The 18,665-nt window shown below is 37.2% G+C and overlaps 1 protein-coding gene across 1 annotated transcript in view; it reads right to left on the reverse strand.

Annotated features, from left to right (window-relative positions):
• LOC140243554 (plexin domain-containing protein 2-like) overlaps positions 1 to 18,665 on the reverse strand; it is a 39,569-nt gene that overhangs the window by 3,903 nt on the left and 17,001 nt on the right. Inside the window, exons 4-11 of the mRNA XM_072323224.1 lie at positions 16,374 to 16,496; positions 14,288 to 14,341; positions 10,577 to 10,641; positions 8,737 to 8,833; positions 7,821 to 7,922; positions 6,632 to 6,780; positions 5,603 to 5,655; positions 4,102 to 4,169 (exon numbers count right to left, since the gene is read on the reverse strand). Of these exons, the coding sequence (XP_072179325.1) occupies positions 4,102 to 4,169; positions 5,603 to 5,655; positions 6,632 to 6,780; positions 7,821 to 7,922; positions 8,737 to 8,833; positions 10,577 to 10,641; positions 14,288 to 14,341; positions 16,374 to 16,496 (711 nt within the window). The remainder of the gene's footprint in view (positions 1 to 4,101; positions 4,170 to 5,602; positions 5,656 to 6,631; positions 6,781 to 7,820; positions 7,923 to 8,736; positions 8,834 to 10,576; positions 10,642 to 14,287; positions 14,342 to 16,373; positions 16,497 to 18,665) is intronic.

The raw sequence follows: 18,665 nt of genomic DNA on the forward strand, positions 1-18,665 counted from the left end.
CATCCCTCTACTTTGATGCAGTTAGCATTAGGGGAATTCGCCAGGCCAGTTAAAAGTAAGTCTGAAAAGCAAGAGTAAAACATGGCAAACACAACAGTGACAATTTGACAAAAATTGGAGTAAAAGTAAGAAAGTTATGAAATTCTAAAGATTCGCTAATTCTTGTACAACAGTTCTTGAACAGTTGATATGAATAATGTAAATGAGTGAGCTGATGATGTTTAAATCACCACAAAATTTTCCATAGATCATGTACCAACAAATGAGGAAAATTCTATTTTTCTGGTCTAAAAGTATAAAACTTAATGCTATTTCTGGTTGAAGAACTTCAAAATAATGATCTATTAGATATATCAGGTTTTGAGATTGGGGCATAGTTGCATTTGATTTAGAAAAAAAGTGGAAATTTCATAATTTCATGTATATAATGTATAGCAAACTGTGAGGGGATGACATCCTCACTTCACTATTTGCATATTCATATTGACTGTTCAAGAACTGTTTCATGAAAATTAGCAAAAACATCACACTTTCAAACTTCCTTAATTTTCATCTGAATTTGATCAAACTTTCACTGTTGTGCTTGGACTAATTTTACTCTTTATCTTTAGACCAACTTTTGTTTGTCATGGATTTCCCCTTTGATACTTCAGCATGCATTAGTATTTGTGGCATATACATATGTATGAAAAGGCATGTGTAGCAAAAGAATTGACCATGCTGCAAAAAGATGGTCTTTTGGCCCTTGCTTTTTACTTTGGTACTATTACTGTATATACTTCAGTTGTGCATTAAAGGGAATGGCTAGTACCTGATCAGTGGAAATCAGTGGGAATGTTGGGGGATGATTGTTCCAATCCTTGTGGGATTCATTTAAGAGTATATTATATATCTATTGTTGTGTGAAAATTATTTGCTTCAGAACGGTCTCATATTCAAGTAATGTGCAGTTTAATGCCCCGTCACTGTACAGGCATGCTAAGCTAGAAAAATCAAACTGCACATTACTTGAATATGAGACCATTCTGAAGCAAATAATTTTCACACAACAATAGATATGGGCCGTGACGCGAGAAAAGGGCCCTTAGGGCATTAAATACCGAAAATGAGTTTTCACCTCTACATTGTAGAAGGAACTCTGATGCATTGAAATATGGAAACCTTTTTTCTGAAATTCCACTCCTAAATGCCCGAATTATGACATTCAAAACAGCATGTTTGGCCCAAATCCTGTCACTTTTTAATGCATCTATGCATGTGTGCGCAGTTTTCTAGTTGATCTATTTTGCGCGTATCGCACGCCGTTTTCTGGCGTTTGCGCGCAGCGGTGCTAAGGGCCCTTTTGTCGCGTCACGGCCCATATATAATGTACTCTTAAATGAATCCAACATGGATTGGAACAATCATCCCCCAGCATTCCCACTGATTCCCACTGATCAGTTACTAGCCATCCCCTTTAACATTCACATAATTATGGTGAAGGAGAGAGAGTGTGTTTGCTTTTTTTCTCTAAATTAAGCCATCTTTGTGCCACCCCTACTCTGCAAAGTGAATCTCCACAAATAATTGATAAATTTGTCGGAAGGTACAAAAAATAAGTTGAAAATCGTATACACAGCTCTTGGTGTGTATCCATTTCTCTCTCTTCTTTTTTTTTTTTTTCTCTCTCTGAGCCTACAAATAATGACATGTTTCAGAAGGTAAAGACCTGAAAATGGCACTGCGCTCAAATTTCCGAACAATTCTATGCTTTTACAAAAGCAGAATCATAAATGTCTCATAATTGTACCTAGGAATTATGTCTCCCACAGTTGCAAATTTAAAAGAAAAGAATCAGCATTAATTATATCGTGTATTGTTTCCTCGGAAGCCTACAGACCCAAGTGAGATGTGTATACACCACGTGACAAGCACCACCCATTCATTGTTTTAAAATAAATTTTTGCTTAAAAAATCATATAATCATATTCAAATGAAATGAAGGCTCGTCAACACAACGATAGGGCTGAACCTGAGTTCAAAGTGAGTCATAGTGTATGTGACCCTGCATCACAAAACTACCAAAAAGTTACCAGATTTGGATTTTTTTAGTAGATGGCAGATTCTGAAAGAGCAGACTCTAAGCTTTAAAATGATGTATAGCTCAATTCAAATGGACTTTTCTAACCTATCTATTCTGGAAAAGTGTGTTGAATGAGAAAAGAGGCATTGAAGTGCTTAATATCACCTTGCGGTGCTCTTTGCAATGAATGAGACAAAAAAAAAATGCAAAACTCTATAGCAACCACAGTGAAGGGAATATCAGATTAAGCCAAAAACTTTCACATTTATTCACATTTTATTCACGACTGATTTCAACTTTCTATGCAGTAGCACAATCTTTTCAAAAGTTATCAGGGTTCAAAGTGAGGAGTTTTTAACAGGCTTTTAAGAAATAAAAAAGTGTTTTTTAAAAGCTGCAAAATACAACAACAATAAACAAACACGATTTCCCATTCATCTTGTGAAATTATGTGCAAGAATTGCTCTTTCAGAACACATAAAAAGCTAAAAATTAACTGGCTTGACCTATTTCACTCATTTTGAGTCCTTATACCAAATCAGGGTGTTTGACTTTTCATTGGTTTTGCGATGCATGCCTGATGGTCACATATGTTTGCTATGACAGTGACCACACCCATTTCTCTCCATCCCATTAAAAAGAAGAAATCCACTCCAAAATTTCATTAATGTCATAAGAAAGAGGGGGGGGGGGGAATTTGCTGCAGAACAGGGCAAAAATGATCAAAACTGGATAAGAAATAATTAAGTTATGACATTCTAAAATTTCAAAATTTTTCGGAAAACACTTCTTGACTAGTTCATATCAGCAATTTGATAATGTCATGCTCTCACAATTTTATTCATTTCGTATGTACAGAAATGACAACAATCTTATATCTCAGCTGTACAAATATAAAACTAGCCTTAAAGGACAAGTTCACCTTCATAGACATAAGGATTGAGGGAATGCAGCAATATTAGAAGATCACATCAGTGAAAGTTTGAGGAAAATTGGACAATCGATGCATAAGTTATGAATTTTTCAAATTTTTGTGTTGGAACCGCTGGATGAGGAGACTACTACAGCTTGTAATGTCATGTGCGTACAACAGTATAAAGAAAATATAAAGAAAATTTGACGTATTCTCACTTTTTTTCGCTTAATAAAAAAGCAATTGACTAGCCTCTTTCTAAAGGTCAGGGGAATAATATTACCCATTACATATGTCAGTAACGAGTCAAGGGAATGTGTACTTTTTTCAAAAGATGATATTTTGTGAAATTCTCTTTATATTTTCCTTATATTGTTGTACGCATGTCACATCATACACTGCAGTAGTCTTCTCATCCAGCGGTGACTGCACAAAAACTTCAAAAATTCATAACTTTTGAAGGGATTGTCTGATTTTCCTCAAACTTTCAATGATGTGTTCTACTAATATTGCTACATTCTCTCAATCCTTATGTTTATGAAGGTGAACTTGTCCTTTAAACCACCCAAAATAAAAAAAGAACATTTACTTCTAATATACTTTGGTATGGGAATATGCTTTTACCTGTATTAGCTAAAATCAATAATTTTTCTGAAATTCATATATACCATACGTGAAAAATTGTGAGGACATGACATCATCAACTTGCTCATTTGAATACTAATTAGGACTGGTCAAGAAATGCTTTCTGAAAATATGTGAAATTTCAAAATGTCATGTCTTCCTTATTTCTTACTTGATATTTGTCATTTTTGGAATGTTCTGTAGGGATTTTTTTTTCCCTCTTTATTTTGGAGTTTATTTATTTTGGGCGTGGATTTCCTCTTTAAAGTGATAAGTTTGGGGACAAGAATCACATCTCAAATTATGTAAAACCAGATAAAGAAGAGGTGATGTTGCCTCCCGTTTTGTTGGGGTGTAGTGCGTTGCCAATATAAACAAAATGAAACAAAATAGAACAAGGCAGAACAGAGTGAAGCAGTATGGTTGCACTGACTAGTAAAACACATTTCCTTCTTTTTTCTTCTTTTTTTTAAAAGATCCTGATACCATATGGCAAGAAGACAGGGGGAAGACTGCTTGTTTCCAAAGCGATTGTTGAGGTGTGTAGGGGAACCACGGTAGATCTTATTACTGTGGGTAGAATGAATACAGTAGGAATACACATGTCTGCTTTTTTTTTTTCTTCTTGTTCTTCACTTACAGATTGCATGTATCAAAGCGGATTCTATCAACACAGCCCAGATCACAATTCAGAAAAGACAAAATGTCTGAAGTGTGAATCCTTCAGAAAGAGTACAGGGACTGTTCACTGCATCCAAGAAACACGCAAACATAAATGTATGTAAATGGACAAACCAGTCTACACATTATCTGTTTGAATATTACAAATTTGGATCCATTGAGACAGGAATCAGGCATATGGCTTCCATCATTCGTGAGGGAGCACACTAGATGCTATATAACACATGCAAAGTTCACAGCAAACACGAAGACAAGTCATGATGCAGATACTTCAATATGATCTATGACCATGGTGTAATATTTATACATACAATATTAACTCAGACACACACAGAGGAAGTGCACTGCATGGCTAAACCCAAAAGCTTTGAAGAAGCAAAGAAATAACACACACACACACACAATCAAACACGTAATCATAATATTTTCATCATACTGTGTACATATGGTGTAATGACTAATATTTTCCAGATGAAGCCTCATGGACATGACGGATACATATGTGACCGTGCACCTCAAAACGAACATAAAGTCGCACACACTGATTTTGCGTGAGGACTGAAAATAAGTGAAATGGGTAAACCTACCCAAACTTGACTTTTTAATATTTTCTGAAAGAGCGGGTCTTCTTTTACATTATGCTAAAATTTGGGATCATAAAACGGGCAGGAAAGTGTGTTTTTTTAGCAGTTTATCTCGAACATTTTTTGTAGAATAGTGTGATTAGGTGTGTCTTTAGAATCCCTTTTTCATTTCTGAAAAACCTTGTCCACACTCTTCACCTTCGACTCGAATAACTTTTGAAAGGATAGTGCTACTGCTTTGAAAGTTGGCATTAATTATGGACAGAATGTGTTAATGAGGCATGCTTAATTTCAGTTTAATCTGATAATCCCTTCATTGTTGTTACTCTGGAGGTTTATTTCCTGTTTTTTGTCCCATTCATTGCACAGCCAGCACGGTTTGGTAAAGATTAAGCGCTTGAATAGACACTGTACTTCAGAGCCTCTTTTCTCAGTTCACACTTTTCCTGAGTATGTGCTTTCTTTCCAATATTTAGATAGGTTAGGTGAGTCCATTGATTTGAGTTATACATCATTTTAAAGCTTAAAGTCTGCTCTTTCAGAATATGGTCTTAACTTAAAATTCATGTCTGGCGACTTTTTGTTTGTTTTGAGGTGCAGTGTCACATATATATTGTGGCAGCTGAGATCCAGTTTCAGAATAATCTGGTCAAAGTGATCTGTTTCCTTTTAACATCTTCAAGTGATACTCTATGCCAATCGAACTTTTCACAGAGCTGGTTTTCTCACATTGATTACATTTGCTCAGTTGTCACTGAATTCTTACCTGGATTATGGCATTCTTCTTGCGCCTGTAAATAAATCGGAGACAAGAAGTTTCAGAGGAGTCATGATGCTGCTCAATTTCAACATAGAGGAACCACTTAGAAAATATTACAAAAGTAACACATACATGTAAGCAAACTCTTCCAAACAGAATTCAAGAATTGCCACTGTTTAATCAGGATTCTAATAAATGGGAACCTATTCGATTTAGCAGACCATCACTTAAAAGGGACAAGACATTGCTTATAAAGCAGAATTCCTTAGTAAGTATCCATTCATAACAGAAACGTTGCACAAACTTCATTTTTTCAAGGTAAATTATATTCATCACTTAAAAGGGACAAGACATTGCTTATAAAGCAGAATTCCTCAGTAAGTATCCATTCATAACAGAAATGTTGCACAAACTTCATTTCATTGAGGAAAGAAAATGTTACAAGTGTACAACAAAATGATGGTAATGTGTGGGACAAAAACACAAATAAAAACAAAAATGCTTTAGACAGAAAAGCAAAAAAAAAAAAAAAATACTTGTGTAAAGGAATATTCAACAGAGACATACATGTAGATTGTAATGCTAGACAACATACAGGAAAGTACCACGTAGTCCAGCGGCATGCCTAGCCCATCCTTAAGCCCAAAACACAAACACAATGAACTCCAATACTACCACAGAGACAGCTTTGTGGAACGAAGACAATAATGAAGCATTTGAGAGTTTAAGAGTGTCACGTAGGGCAATCGGCATCAGGAACTAGTTCTGAGGAACAACTGGGTACAGGGATGATATTGAGGTTGGTTGAAAAAAATCAGAAATCAAAATTTTCATGTGTATAGACTGGAGGAAAAAAAAAAATCTGAAATCAGATTTAAATCTACAGAATATCATGCCTGTGGGTATTACCATGGCACCCGTATCATACATTATACATGTGTAGTTGTGGACAACATGATCTGGCTTAAATGCGTATGGGGGCATGTGGGGTCAGCCAGCCTCCTTACATTTTCCGGGCAGTCTGCGTCCAGCCAGTCCTGGCGGTTGCGGTCAAAGCCGCTAGAGCAGCGGCCGATCTTGGAGCACCAGCCGCAGTCGAACTGGATGGCAGCCCTCATCTCCAGGCACTCCGAACAGCTTTTGTACAGGTTGCATGCTGTTGGCATTGGGAATGACGTTAGGGTTGGGGTAGGGGGTGAGGGTAGGGGGCGAGGGTAGGGGGTGTGAGAGGGGGAGCGGTAAAAATGAATGTCCATTGCATCCTTTGAAATAAAAGTTTCATTTGGTTTGCTTTATCAATTATTAGGTATGTCAGGGCTCCACACTACCTTTTATTTTTGGTGACCCAAAGGCAAACATCTGACCTTTTTTGGTGGCCCGATCAGGCCACCAAATTCTACATTTCTGAAATTTGGGTGGCCCAACGTGCGTTTTTGGTGGCCCCGGTGGCACCATTAGTGATGTACATCTTTTTGAGTATCAGGTGTTTGGTACAGTAAGCTTCTCATAATCTATCATAAACTGACGTATCTGGCACAAGTGGAGCAATGAATGAGAAGGATTCATAGAATTACTAAAATATGTCTAGTGTCTGAAAAGTACAATTTGTATGTCCCATTGTGATGGTGTCATATACAACTTTTGTAGCTAACCCTTCTATAAACTGATCTTGTCAAAAAGCACATATGAATATATTAATGAAGTTTTATGTTGAAACAAATATCTTCTGTGAAGCATCCCTTTACCAAGAATTCAAATACATATATTCGGAGAAATCTTTATCCATCATACACAGTACAAGTACTGTTTTAGCTAAAACAACAAACAACAACATTGATATATGCATCATAGTTTAAATAATTTTGTAAAATCATATTTGTACATTGTTGGATTACATGTGAAATACACCACTACACATCAATGATATTTGGTAAAAAGCTTCATGCTCAATCTTGCATGGATATTTAGAGCGAATTAGTTTGAATTATCATCCTAAATACTATTGTAATTCTGCAGTGTACAGGTGTATATTGTGGTTATTAGCATTCACAATATGAATTACAACGCAAAACACAGTGATATTTCACTACCAATGTGAATGCACCTCACCTAGAATGAAACAAAAACTATTGTGACCTTGATCATCAAGCATTCGATATTTAGGACGTTGTACATAGCATAACAGTTTAAACTCACTGGGCAGGGGCTGGAGAACAAAGGCAGCGCCACCCTTCACCAGTGTCTCGTTGAGCCAGACGTTGTGGTAGTGATAGATGGTTCGCTGGATGAGCAGGGATCCTTGACAAGACAAGAAATATGGGGGAAGAAACATAAAATAAGTGTTGCTTTAAAAACAAAACAAAACAAGAACTAACCATTGAACAATTAAACTAGCAAACAGTAAAGGAAAGAAAAAAAGTAGCACTCAAGTTACACATGGTGACACAACGCTTGCTCCTGCGACAATTGTTGCGATCTTATGATCTCTAAGGACTTAAGGATAGTGTTGTGATAGGGTTTTAGGTTTAATGGTTTGATGTAAGGATTAGGATTAGGGTTATGTTTGAGGGCAGAATTTATGTTTGGCTTAGCGTGCAGATATTCTATGAGAGCAATTGTTGTAGGAGCAAATGTCATGGAATTGTTACACATGGCTACTCAAAGTAAGCATGAAGTCTGGTGGGGGCTTGAATCTATTTCACCTGGCAATCAAGGAAGTGCACTCAAATGGTATTCTGTGAGCAAGCTTCCATGGGAACCAACAGCTGAAGTACCCCTCCAAGGCCAGATTGGGTAATGAAGATGTAAGGGCACCAACATTGCTGCCATATTGGACTTGAACCAGCGACCTCACATTTAACAGTGTATAGTGTCTTCAAGACATAGCACCTTCCTTTATAATACAGTATGCATAATTCAGTGAAATTTTACCACTATGAATCGGACAGCCCACATGCTAATCAAACTGTTTGTCATATAATAGAAATATAGAAATATAATATATAAAAGTATTGAGATTATAAATGCTTTTGCTTTTTACTGAAAACAACTACAACTGCAACAGTTGCATGCAAGGTGTAAGCCCAATCCAGAGACAAGTACAGTACATTACCTGGATAAAGGGGCTTGTCAATGTAGTATCCATCAGCAAGACCAACTGTGACCTTGTGTCCATTCCCTCCTCTGATATCATCCACATCAGCAGAGACCTAATGTAGAAAGATGACGAGAATAGTGAGAATGTGAGTGTGTATGTGTGCTTGTTTGTTTATTTGTTTGTGTGTGTGTGTGTGTGTGTGTGTGTGTGTGTATCAAGTTACTGGTGAGTTTGAAAGGTTTCTCAAGTTTTTAAAGGGAACGCAAACCCAAAGAGCAATGCGGATTGAGTGAAAGCAGTAACATTAGTAGAACACATCAGTGAAAGTTTGAGAAAAATCGGGCAATGGATGCAAAAGTTATGATTTCTAAAGTTTTGGTGTTGGAACCGCTGGATGAGGAGACTACTAGAGATTTATGAGTGGACTACAATGTAAAGAAAATATAAAGGGAATTCAATAAAAAAAATAATTTTTCATGAAAAGTGAACATTCCATCAACTTGATACTGACATATATTAGGGGTAGCAATTATTCCCCCTGCTTACTGAAAGCGGTTAGTCAAGTACTCTTTCATTTTGCTAGGGAAGTACATTTTTGTAGAATTCCTTTTATATTTTCTTTATATTGTTGTCCACTCATACGTCATAACCTCCAGTAGTCTCCTCATCCAGTGGTTCCAACACCAAAACTGTAAAAATTCACAACTTTTGCATCGATTGTCTGACTTTCCTCAAACTTTCACTGATGTGTTCTACTAATGTTAATGCTTTTACTCGATCCACGCAGGGAGGTGGGAAGAGATCCACACTGCTCTTTGGGTTTACATTCCCTTTAAGTCTACTCTGAGAATAAAAAAAAAAATCCAATGTGACTTGTGAACTAGACGGTAGGCATTTGTCTAAATGCTACAGTAGGCTGAGCACATTGCACCTGCAAGGGTTAAATACTGCCACAATTTGTAAAGCTTTGGGCAAGAAAGGGGTCTGGGATTGAAAGACTAATAGGAAAGAGTACAAATTCTTATAATTGATAGGTCTCATGAGTTTTCATCATGATATTAGTCTCCCACAATGATAAGAGAGGGGGTTTTGATCCAAATTCATCACAAAAACAGCAAGACCATACCTATACAAACACATCTTCTTCTTTTTTCGTGCTCGTATTCTTTTTTTTTTTTTCATATAAAGTTTGCATAAATGAAGCATGACATAATGCTATTTTCAAATTATCCTTCGGCAACATTTTGAAAACACACATGAAAAGTGCGCTCATATTCAAAAATGGTGACTGGTAATGCATAACATAATTCTTGAAATGTACAAATGACATCTTGTTTGGCAGTCATATTCAAAATGCATAATATAGCAAATTGCTATGTTATACCACAAACATTCTGCCCTTTATAAATATTAAAAAAATATGAAACAAGCGACTGTACGATCAATATATCATGAACTTTGCTATAAAAAATCCAAGACAAATCAACAAAGACTAATACTGTAAAAGTGGAAATTTTCGCGGTGTTGAAATTTTCGTGCATTTCGCGCAACCACAAGAAAGCGCAAAAATAAAAGCAAGCAAATATTTTTGCGTGCCACATGTCCCAGTAGTTGCTGTCTTGATTCTGCGGAATCAAAAACATGCGAAACTCGTCTAATCCGACCAAGCGCGAAAAATTAGTCACGCGAAAATATCCACTTTTACAGAATACTGCTTATTGACACATGTGAATGATTACAACGTACACAATTTCAAGAAATATAATGCCCAACCTGAAATACCTACGTTTTTCTTTCAAATATGAAAAACACACACAGTTAGATACAGTCACTGACACGTATTTGCATGAATTACCTTGCCGTACGCAAATATGATGCGGCCGTCGGACATAAGGGTGGTCTGGAAGGTAAAACGGCCAACTGCGAGGTCAGCGCATGCCATGCGAGATTAACCGACCAATCGGCAGGCGGCAGGCAGCCAGGAGGGCGGAGTCACATGCAGGGATGACGGGCAGGCAGGCAAGGGATGCGTGTTAAGGGACAGAATGCAGTCAAAAACACAGACAGCTGGAGGATTAGTATGAATAAAGTGCAGGCCATGGTTTTAAAAAAAAATGAGCATGCTCAAGGCAAGACACACAGCACACACACATACACACATATCCATTATCAATGAAAACATTGGCCCGAATTCACAAAGGTGGTTCAATCTTTATGGTTTAAACCATGGACAAAGACCGTATTTTTTATGGGGCGCAAAGACCGTATTTTTTATGGGGCGCAAAGACCATATTTTTTATGGGGCGCAAAGTGTCGCACGGCCTATTTCGTTAGGAAATTGGTCATTTCATCGATGAAATGCTCATTTCGTTACGTTACAAAATGTAACATTTCGTATGATCATTTTGTTAATGAAATGGCCATTTCGTCGACGAACTAACTGATTTTGTAACAAAATAGGCCATGCGACACTTGGTGCCCCATACAAAACTATGGTCCTTGTCCATGGTTTAAACCATGGACAAAGATTGTACCACCTTCATGAATTCGTTCTGTGACGTTTTGTGACACAGAGATCACTGATTAATTTACAGATCATAGGCATTAAAGCAGAGAAAGCTGCAAGGTAAAATGTATACTGTGGTTGAGCTGTAAAGTAGGATCATTCAATTTTCCTTGAGAAATCACAAGTTTGATACCTATATTTCCCATCCATATTGAATACTATAAGAATGTTTAAAAATTAAAAACTCCCCAAGTCTTTAAAAAAAAAGTCTGTTATTGCAGTATTTTTGAATTGACCTACCGGATTTTTCTATAGTTATACCGAAATGTCATAAAACTAAAGGGATTTCTGCACCACACACTAAACTGATAATAATTTCAGGACCAGAATTTTTACTTTGTTATATTAATGAAGTTTTGTTATAACTGTGGCCTATTCATTTTTCCAACACAACCTTTCAAAATCAAGAATGTGTTGTTTTGCTTTTTGGCTAGTCTTCTGTACCTGTAGCACATAACAATATGAATATATTTTCTGTATCATAATGCAGAGACACACACAAATAAACACAGTAAATTCATGAGATTCCTGCTACTTAGTTTAATATTTTCTTCCTAAATGCATGATTAGCTACTGCACACACTGTGTGTTTTTGGGATCACACAATAGCAGGGGCAGTCATCATCATCATTTCGAAGGGAAGCATGAACAATTTGTTAGTATGGTAGAAAATACAAGCATCATTGGTACAGGGTCATAATGTAAAAAAAAAAAAAAAAAAAAAAAAAAAAATGAATAAGTTTGCAACAACAGATGAAATATCAAGAATAACTCAAAATGTACGCTGATCAAAATTAAATATTTGAACAAGAATTTCATTTGAAGCTCCATTTCTCTTGCCTTGCAATCGGCACATTTTTTTTTTTTTTTTGCTAGAGGGGCCCAATGCTTATTTTAAAGAATTGTGTTGTTAGAGCTGCACTGATCTAAAATCATGCAAAATCTGTTTATAATGCACTATTAAAATTCCACAGCATGCTGCACATGTTTGGCTCAGTCTGGTCTTTTCATTCAAGATAATAAGGGTTTCATGTCCTGATGTTTGCAGTGGTAGAAAAATCTACCATTCATGCCCAAAAACACATTGTATGTACATGTGTGTGAATGTGTGTCTGCGCACACTATTGATAAAGCGATAGGGGTACCAACCAGCAAAGGACAAAAGAAAAGAAGTTTCCACACAGATTACATTACTCTGCTTGGATGGATTATGTCTGGCTTCCAACTCCCCTGGAATATCAGAGACCACAATCCTTTCTAAATTTCTCTGTGGTCAACAAGTCCCATGGTCATTCAAAGATTAAGAAGGTGTTCAGATTTTATTCCTAAAACATTCTGCACACACACACACACACACACACACACACACACACACACACACACAATAATCTTTCAGCAGAAACAATAACAAAAAAGTAACTGTTCATCTTGCAAAACAGAAAATGAAATAATCCACTCCCATTCAACCTCACAGTAATAAAGGGAAAGGACAGACGCATGGACATCGGGCAAGGCAGTAAACAAAGCTGATACGCCCAATGCATCTGTCTACATGGCTGAAGGACAGAAGCAACTTTTCGCAATACTTGCTGCATGTTTTTTTTATTTGTTTTTTTTTTTTTTTTACCTCCGCCAAGGGGGGAGGTTATGTTTTCGTTACTGTTGGTTTGTTTGTTAGTTTGTTAGTTAGTTCGTTTGTCCGTGTGCAAAATAACTCAAAAAGTAGTCAACGGATTGGGATGAAACTTGTAGGAAAGGTTGAGAATGACACGAGTAACAAACGATTAACTTTTGGTGGTGATCCGAGAATTTTGGGGGAATTTATGAAGAATTTTTGATATTTTGGCAGGTAGGGTCAATGAACTTGGGAGTTCAGGCTGCTTGTATTTGAGGTTTGCATGTGCGCACTAAAGCACGTGCTCTAGTTTCTGCTAGGGCGAGGCGCGCTGTGCAGCTGAGGATTTATGACGTAACAAAGGCTTCTATATTGGGAAATCGGGCGATTTTTCAGTGGGTGAAAATCACTTATCTCTGTGGAAGAGCAACATTATTAGTGGAAAGTAACTGCTTGGCGGAGGTCTGTGCTCTCGGAGTGCTTTTCTAGTTTTAGTATTGTTTCGGCCTGTGCAGCAAAACACCACATACACTGGAATAATTTTAATAATAACTTTGATCGCCACAACAACTGTCATTTTTCTCTATCACTGTATCAGTTTCCACTGCAAAAGGAGTAGATGCAACAGTATTGTGACAAGTAAATGTCAGATTTTTCCAACTGGCTGCAGCAGAGTTCTGAAATAAATCACATACACACTTGTACAGTGTTTGCACTTCAAGCAGACTTAAAGACAGTCCGAGATGATTTTAACCCGTTGAGGACGAGTCCCGAGTATACTCGGGCAGGTGTCTATGGGAAATGCGTGTTGTAGCAAAATCAGTCCGTCCTCAACGGGTTAAGAGTCTTTGAAGAAAAAAAAAAAATGTATTCAATTTTTCATTTGCTATTGGTTTAGGTTTTAAATGCTGTTTGTCAAAGTTTTATCACTTCTCATCTCATCTTGTCCCTTCTTCTCTCCCTTATAGTCTATTTCTCCTTTATTTTTATGTTTGATTTCCTTCAATGTGCATAGAGACTTACTTTTAATTTTGTGATATGACCTATATAGAAATGGTTTACCATAAATACTATTCTTATCACATGTTTCTTTATCACTGCTGGACCAGAAAAAAAAAAAAAAAAAAACTTTCTTTCTGATACAGTAGACTCCCGTTAACGAAGTCCTCCGGACCTGCAGTTTTCTTTTGCTATATCGAAATTTCGTGAAAACCAAACAAATAAACAATAAAAAACATAGCGCAGATATTGCTGCAGCCTGAATTTTTACTTCATTGTAACCAGAATTTCGTTTTAATCGTGTTTGTTATAAGGGGAATGCACTGTATTAGAATATTTGTAAACAACAGTAAATGATTCTTTCAGCATGGGGTACTCTATCTTACCTGATTGGACATGCTGAACATGAATGTCATCCCACTCCACAGTAAATGATGTGTCTGGGAAAAAAAAAATGAAATGAAAAAGATAAATTTCTATAATCCATCAATTGACATATAGTATGTTGAGTATAAATGAGAATGTGTGCCCTTCCAGAAGCACAGCCACCTGGATGCAATATGTGTTTTAAATAGAATCAAAGACAGGAAAAAAAAATGTTTCAATCCACTATTACAGCTCTGGAGAGAGAGAAAAAAAAAATGGACAGCATAGTATGTAAAGGAAACTGATATGCTACAATATGTATTATGGTCAGTATCTTGGTGTAGGAGATTCCATGATGGTAGCATTGCTTCAGCCGCAAGCAATACGAAGGAAGCTACCACAAAATGCATTCTGAATAATTAGTTTCAAGTGCATCTTGGATCAGACATACCTTTGTACTAAAAACACACATACACACAAACACATACACATGAAGAGGGAAAAAGAAAGAGAGAATGTGTCATTATGTTATTCTTTGATTATGTGCATATAATGAGGTGTGAAGCTAATATTTCAAATCTTTGTTCCTTAAATACAAACATAATTTCAGCATTAAATTGAACTACAGTTGTACAAGAATATCTGCATTTCTGTATTTTCAAGAGGAGAATTTGCAAAAAAGAGCCAGCTGTTTCAGACATTAAAACAGCAGTGATGCATAAGGCATGCATACGTGATAAATATAGTATATGACATCATGATAACAGAGACGAAAATATTAAAACAGAAATCATTATGTAAATGGCATCATGTGGGTATGTGTAATCAAATATTATCTTGGTCAACAACCTATGAATTGAGGGCATTTTACCACTCATTTGCTCTGTTGACAAAGGACAGACAAACACAATTTTCATGGGATTCAAACAAAAGGAAATGAAGGCCCATGTCACAGAGACTGCATTCAAACAAAACTTCCAAGGTAGGACTGCACGTTGAATAATAGTTTCGAAAGGATATCCATGCAATGAATGACACGCAGTCCGACCTCCATTATATGGCCATCGATTAATCGTATCTTTCTGTATCTGGACGTATTTTTTAATGTTTTCATGTATTTTCAGTTCCAAGCAGAGGTTATAGAGATTTATAGTTACCACCAATATTTGAGACACCTTTATCAGCAGTGTTAATGTGAATATGGACAGCTGCTAGGTATCAAGGAAATGATAATTGGAAATAACATGACTGCGTATACCGCAAGCATGATATGCTAGAAAGTGCTGTATTTGAGCATATCCCTCTTATCTGGCCAAATCGCTTTAATATCAGACGCCTGCTATGGCCAGTTAATCAAGGTCAAACTGTATTCGAAGAGGATACAATACATGTTCCTGAAAGAATCACACAGTCATACACATCTCGTGTCAAAATGAAGAGAGGCTGCTATGAAGGTGATACCCATCAGTTTACTTTCTTATACGATGTCACACGATGCATTATGATGCATTATGATGCATTACTGATTTATGTGCTTGGCGTCTTTTTTTTTTTTTTTTTTTTTTTACTGCACTTGCTCAAATTCACAGACTGTTCATATAGCATCGTCATGTTTTACTACAAAGCAGCAAACCCACAAATCAATCTTTTCATTCATGTTCGAAGAAAATTCTCCTTTTTCCTTTGAAAGTAAAATTTGGTGTTTTTGGTTGATCATTATCTAAACTTTAAATATCCTCACACTCAACACTGTGATCATCTGACAATTAAAGCAGGGACAGATCCGGGAATTCTGTACAGGAGAGGCACCTTTATAAAATTAAAGGGAGAGCAGGCGCTCCACCTCCAATTTTTCTTATTGCTTCTTTTGTTTTAACAAAATATAAAAAGGGAGCACATGCCCGGTGTAAAGGTGTAAAAGGTGTAAAGGTACATGTTTGTATGCACAACAAGACAGAGAGCGTTCAAACATTTTTGAGTTCTGATATAAAGGTATTCTACATTTGACAAGAACGCATGGCTCACACTAATAGATGGACTGATGAACACTAGGATAGTTCTTTTATCAACCGGAGATCATTCTCCTCACTGTGGCTACAAACTTACCGTTGTACCCATATCTGATTCTGGACGAGTCATTCAGGCTTGGGTCAAAATTTCCCATGAGAGGGGCGATGTACTGGGTGGCCGAGAGATGCTGATGGAAGAAGGTGCTAAGTGACAGGAATCCTGTAAAAGCAATCATAACACGTCACTTGTAAGCAATACAATCGCACGACTGAAAGTGTCTAGCATTATTTGCTCAAATATTGCTTGTAAGTTTTGCCTGTCTATCTATCTCTACAACGTGTATGTCTGCATGCATGGAAAGTGTTTTGGAGCCTACACATTGTAGCATTTTTAGAGTATCTATGGTAATTGGTCGTAGGGTGAGAACTCAAATGATGTCCTCGGGAGCCACGTTACACTACCCTGTAAACTGTCATATGATGACATAAATGGTATTCTGGGGTACCAAATAAAATCAGCCATTTTGTAGAATTTATTTTTTTTTAAAAGGTTGTACCCTGGGTTGCCGAAAAGTAGAAATTATTTTGGTGCTGGAGCTAGCACGCGCTAGCCACTACTGCACTGCACTGCACTGCGCACTGCACTGAAGTACACGCTATTGCTAGCACAGCATGCCATGCATGCATGGTATAACATGCAGTGGCATGGGAATGACTATGTACACGCACACACAGTGCATGCATTTCTCTGCACCTGTCCTTGAGTGGACGTGAGGTGGCGCTACACAACGTGGCACCCCGGGGTACTACGGTACCCCAGGGTAACGCGTGATGCATCGTATGAGGTTTATATTCATGAATTTAAAGACAAGACAAGGCATATGACTACATCCAAGTTTCACTTTCACAATCAATATCATGCACTTATTTTACAAGCTATTGATACAGCTGTACCAACAAGAAAAAGAACATCTCTCTCAATCCCAATGATACATTGTACGCACTCTTCATCAATTGCTTACAGTGTGTATGAGTCAATGCTTTTATTCACTTTTTCACTCACACTGGCTTTCACCAAGGGGTGGAACATTTTTCTCCCATGCTTTAAAGGCTTCCTCCAGGATAATCCAACACAAAATAAAGCTTTCAATCCACCCTTCAGTAGGTCACAGCTTTCATCAGTGTCTAATGCGGTTTATTCGGTATGATCTCCAAGGGGGAATATTTCTCCCTCTGGGGTCGTCCTTCTCTCTCCCTATTCGATCAGTCAGCTGGGCGCACACATCGAAAGAGTAAAGTCTTATACCACGCCCCGGAGAGATAGTTGCTCGTTAATGGGCTGCCACAGGCTCATGGTTAATGCATGCCTTGCATATATACAGTCGCACGCAGACCTAGAGAGGGCCTAGTGATCCTATCTTGAGACATTTCCCGCGTCTTTGTCACGTGAGCTCCTTCCTCACGGGGAAAGCCATTACAGACATGCTTGCGTCCCAACTGCGTAAAGCTGGGATGCTCGGTGCACTTGATCGTTCGTAAATCAGGGTTGAAACTATGCATTGGTGGACTTCATTTCTTAAAACATAGCAATAAAAGTATATGGGGAGGGCATGATATCTAGAGCCTTTGATATTTCTTTGTGGTAATTGGTTATTACAGTGCAGGTATGGTATATCTTTCAATTACTAGTAGCGGCAGATCAGATATTCAGAAAGGAATTTAGCTATCCTGGTACATACATATAATTTCAGCCAGTACATTTACATTTATTTGGTGTTATTATTATTATTATCATCATTTATTCGGTAATTCAATATACTATACAAGTTGACATAAAATACAAACAGACAATCGTATTACATGATATGAAAATTGTGGTGGTTCCAGGTGCATGCTGCTGGTTGCCAGGGGAGGAAAAGGCAAACTTAATCACCGAGGCTCGAGACCTTCCTCCCCGACCAGTGCATGCACCCAGAATCAGCTATATCAATGTAAAACAGATACAAACATTATCAAATAATACATTATTACACAATTGTTGTTGCTTGTTGCTTGTATACGATACTTTGGTAGAATCAAATCATTTCAAAGAAAAGTAATACCTCATATGATATGTAGTTTCAGTGAATATTCAGAAATATTAGTAGAACACAGTTTGCAGTGAAGTTTTGAGGAAAGTAGGAAAAACTTTTCAGATCATCACTGCAGAAAGGAGTACCACTTCTGATCACAAGGAATATAGGAAGATTTATACATATTTGTGACCACCCAGTGCAAAACTTACAAAAAGTTGCAGATTAGGATTCTATGCAACGGACCAACGTATTACAAAATGCATGTCATTTAGGTTGTCTGACTCAAATTTTTATGCTCGTCTTACTTATAGGAG

The sequence above is a fragment of the Diadema setosum genome, chromosome 20 (genome assembly GCF_964275005.1).
Source record: "Diadema setosum chromosome 20, eeDiaSeto1, whole genome shotgun sequence".
Classification (NCBI taxonomy): Eukaryota; Metazoa; Echinodermata; class Echinoidea; order Diadematoida; family Diadematidae; genus Diadema; species Diadema setosum.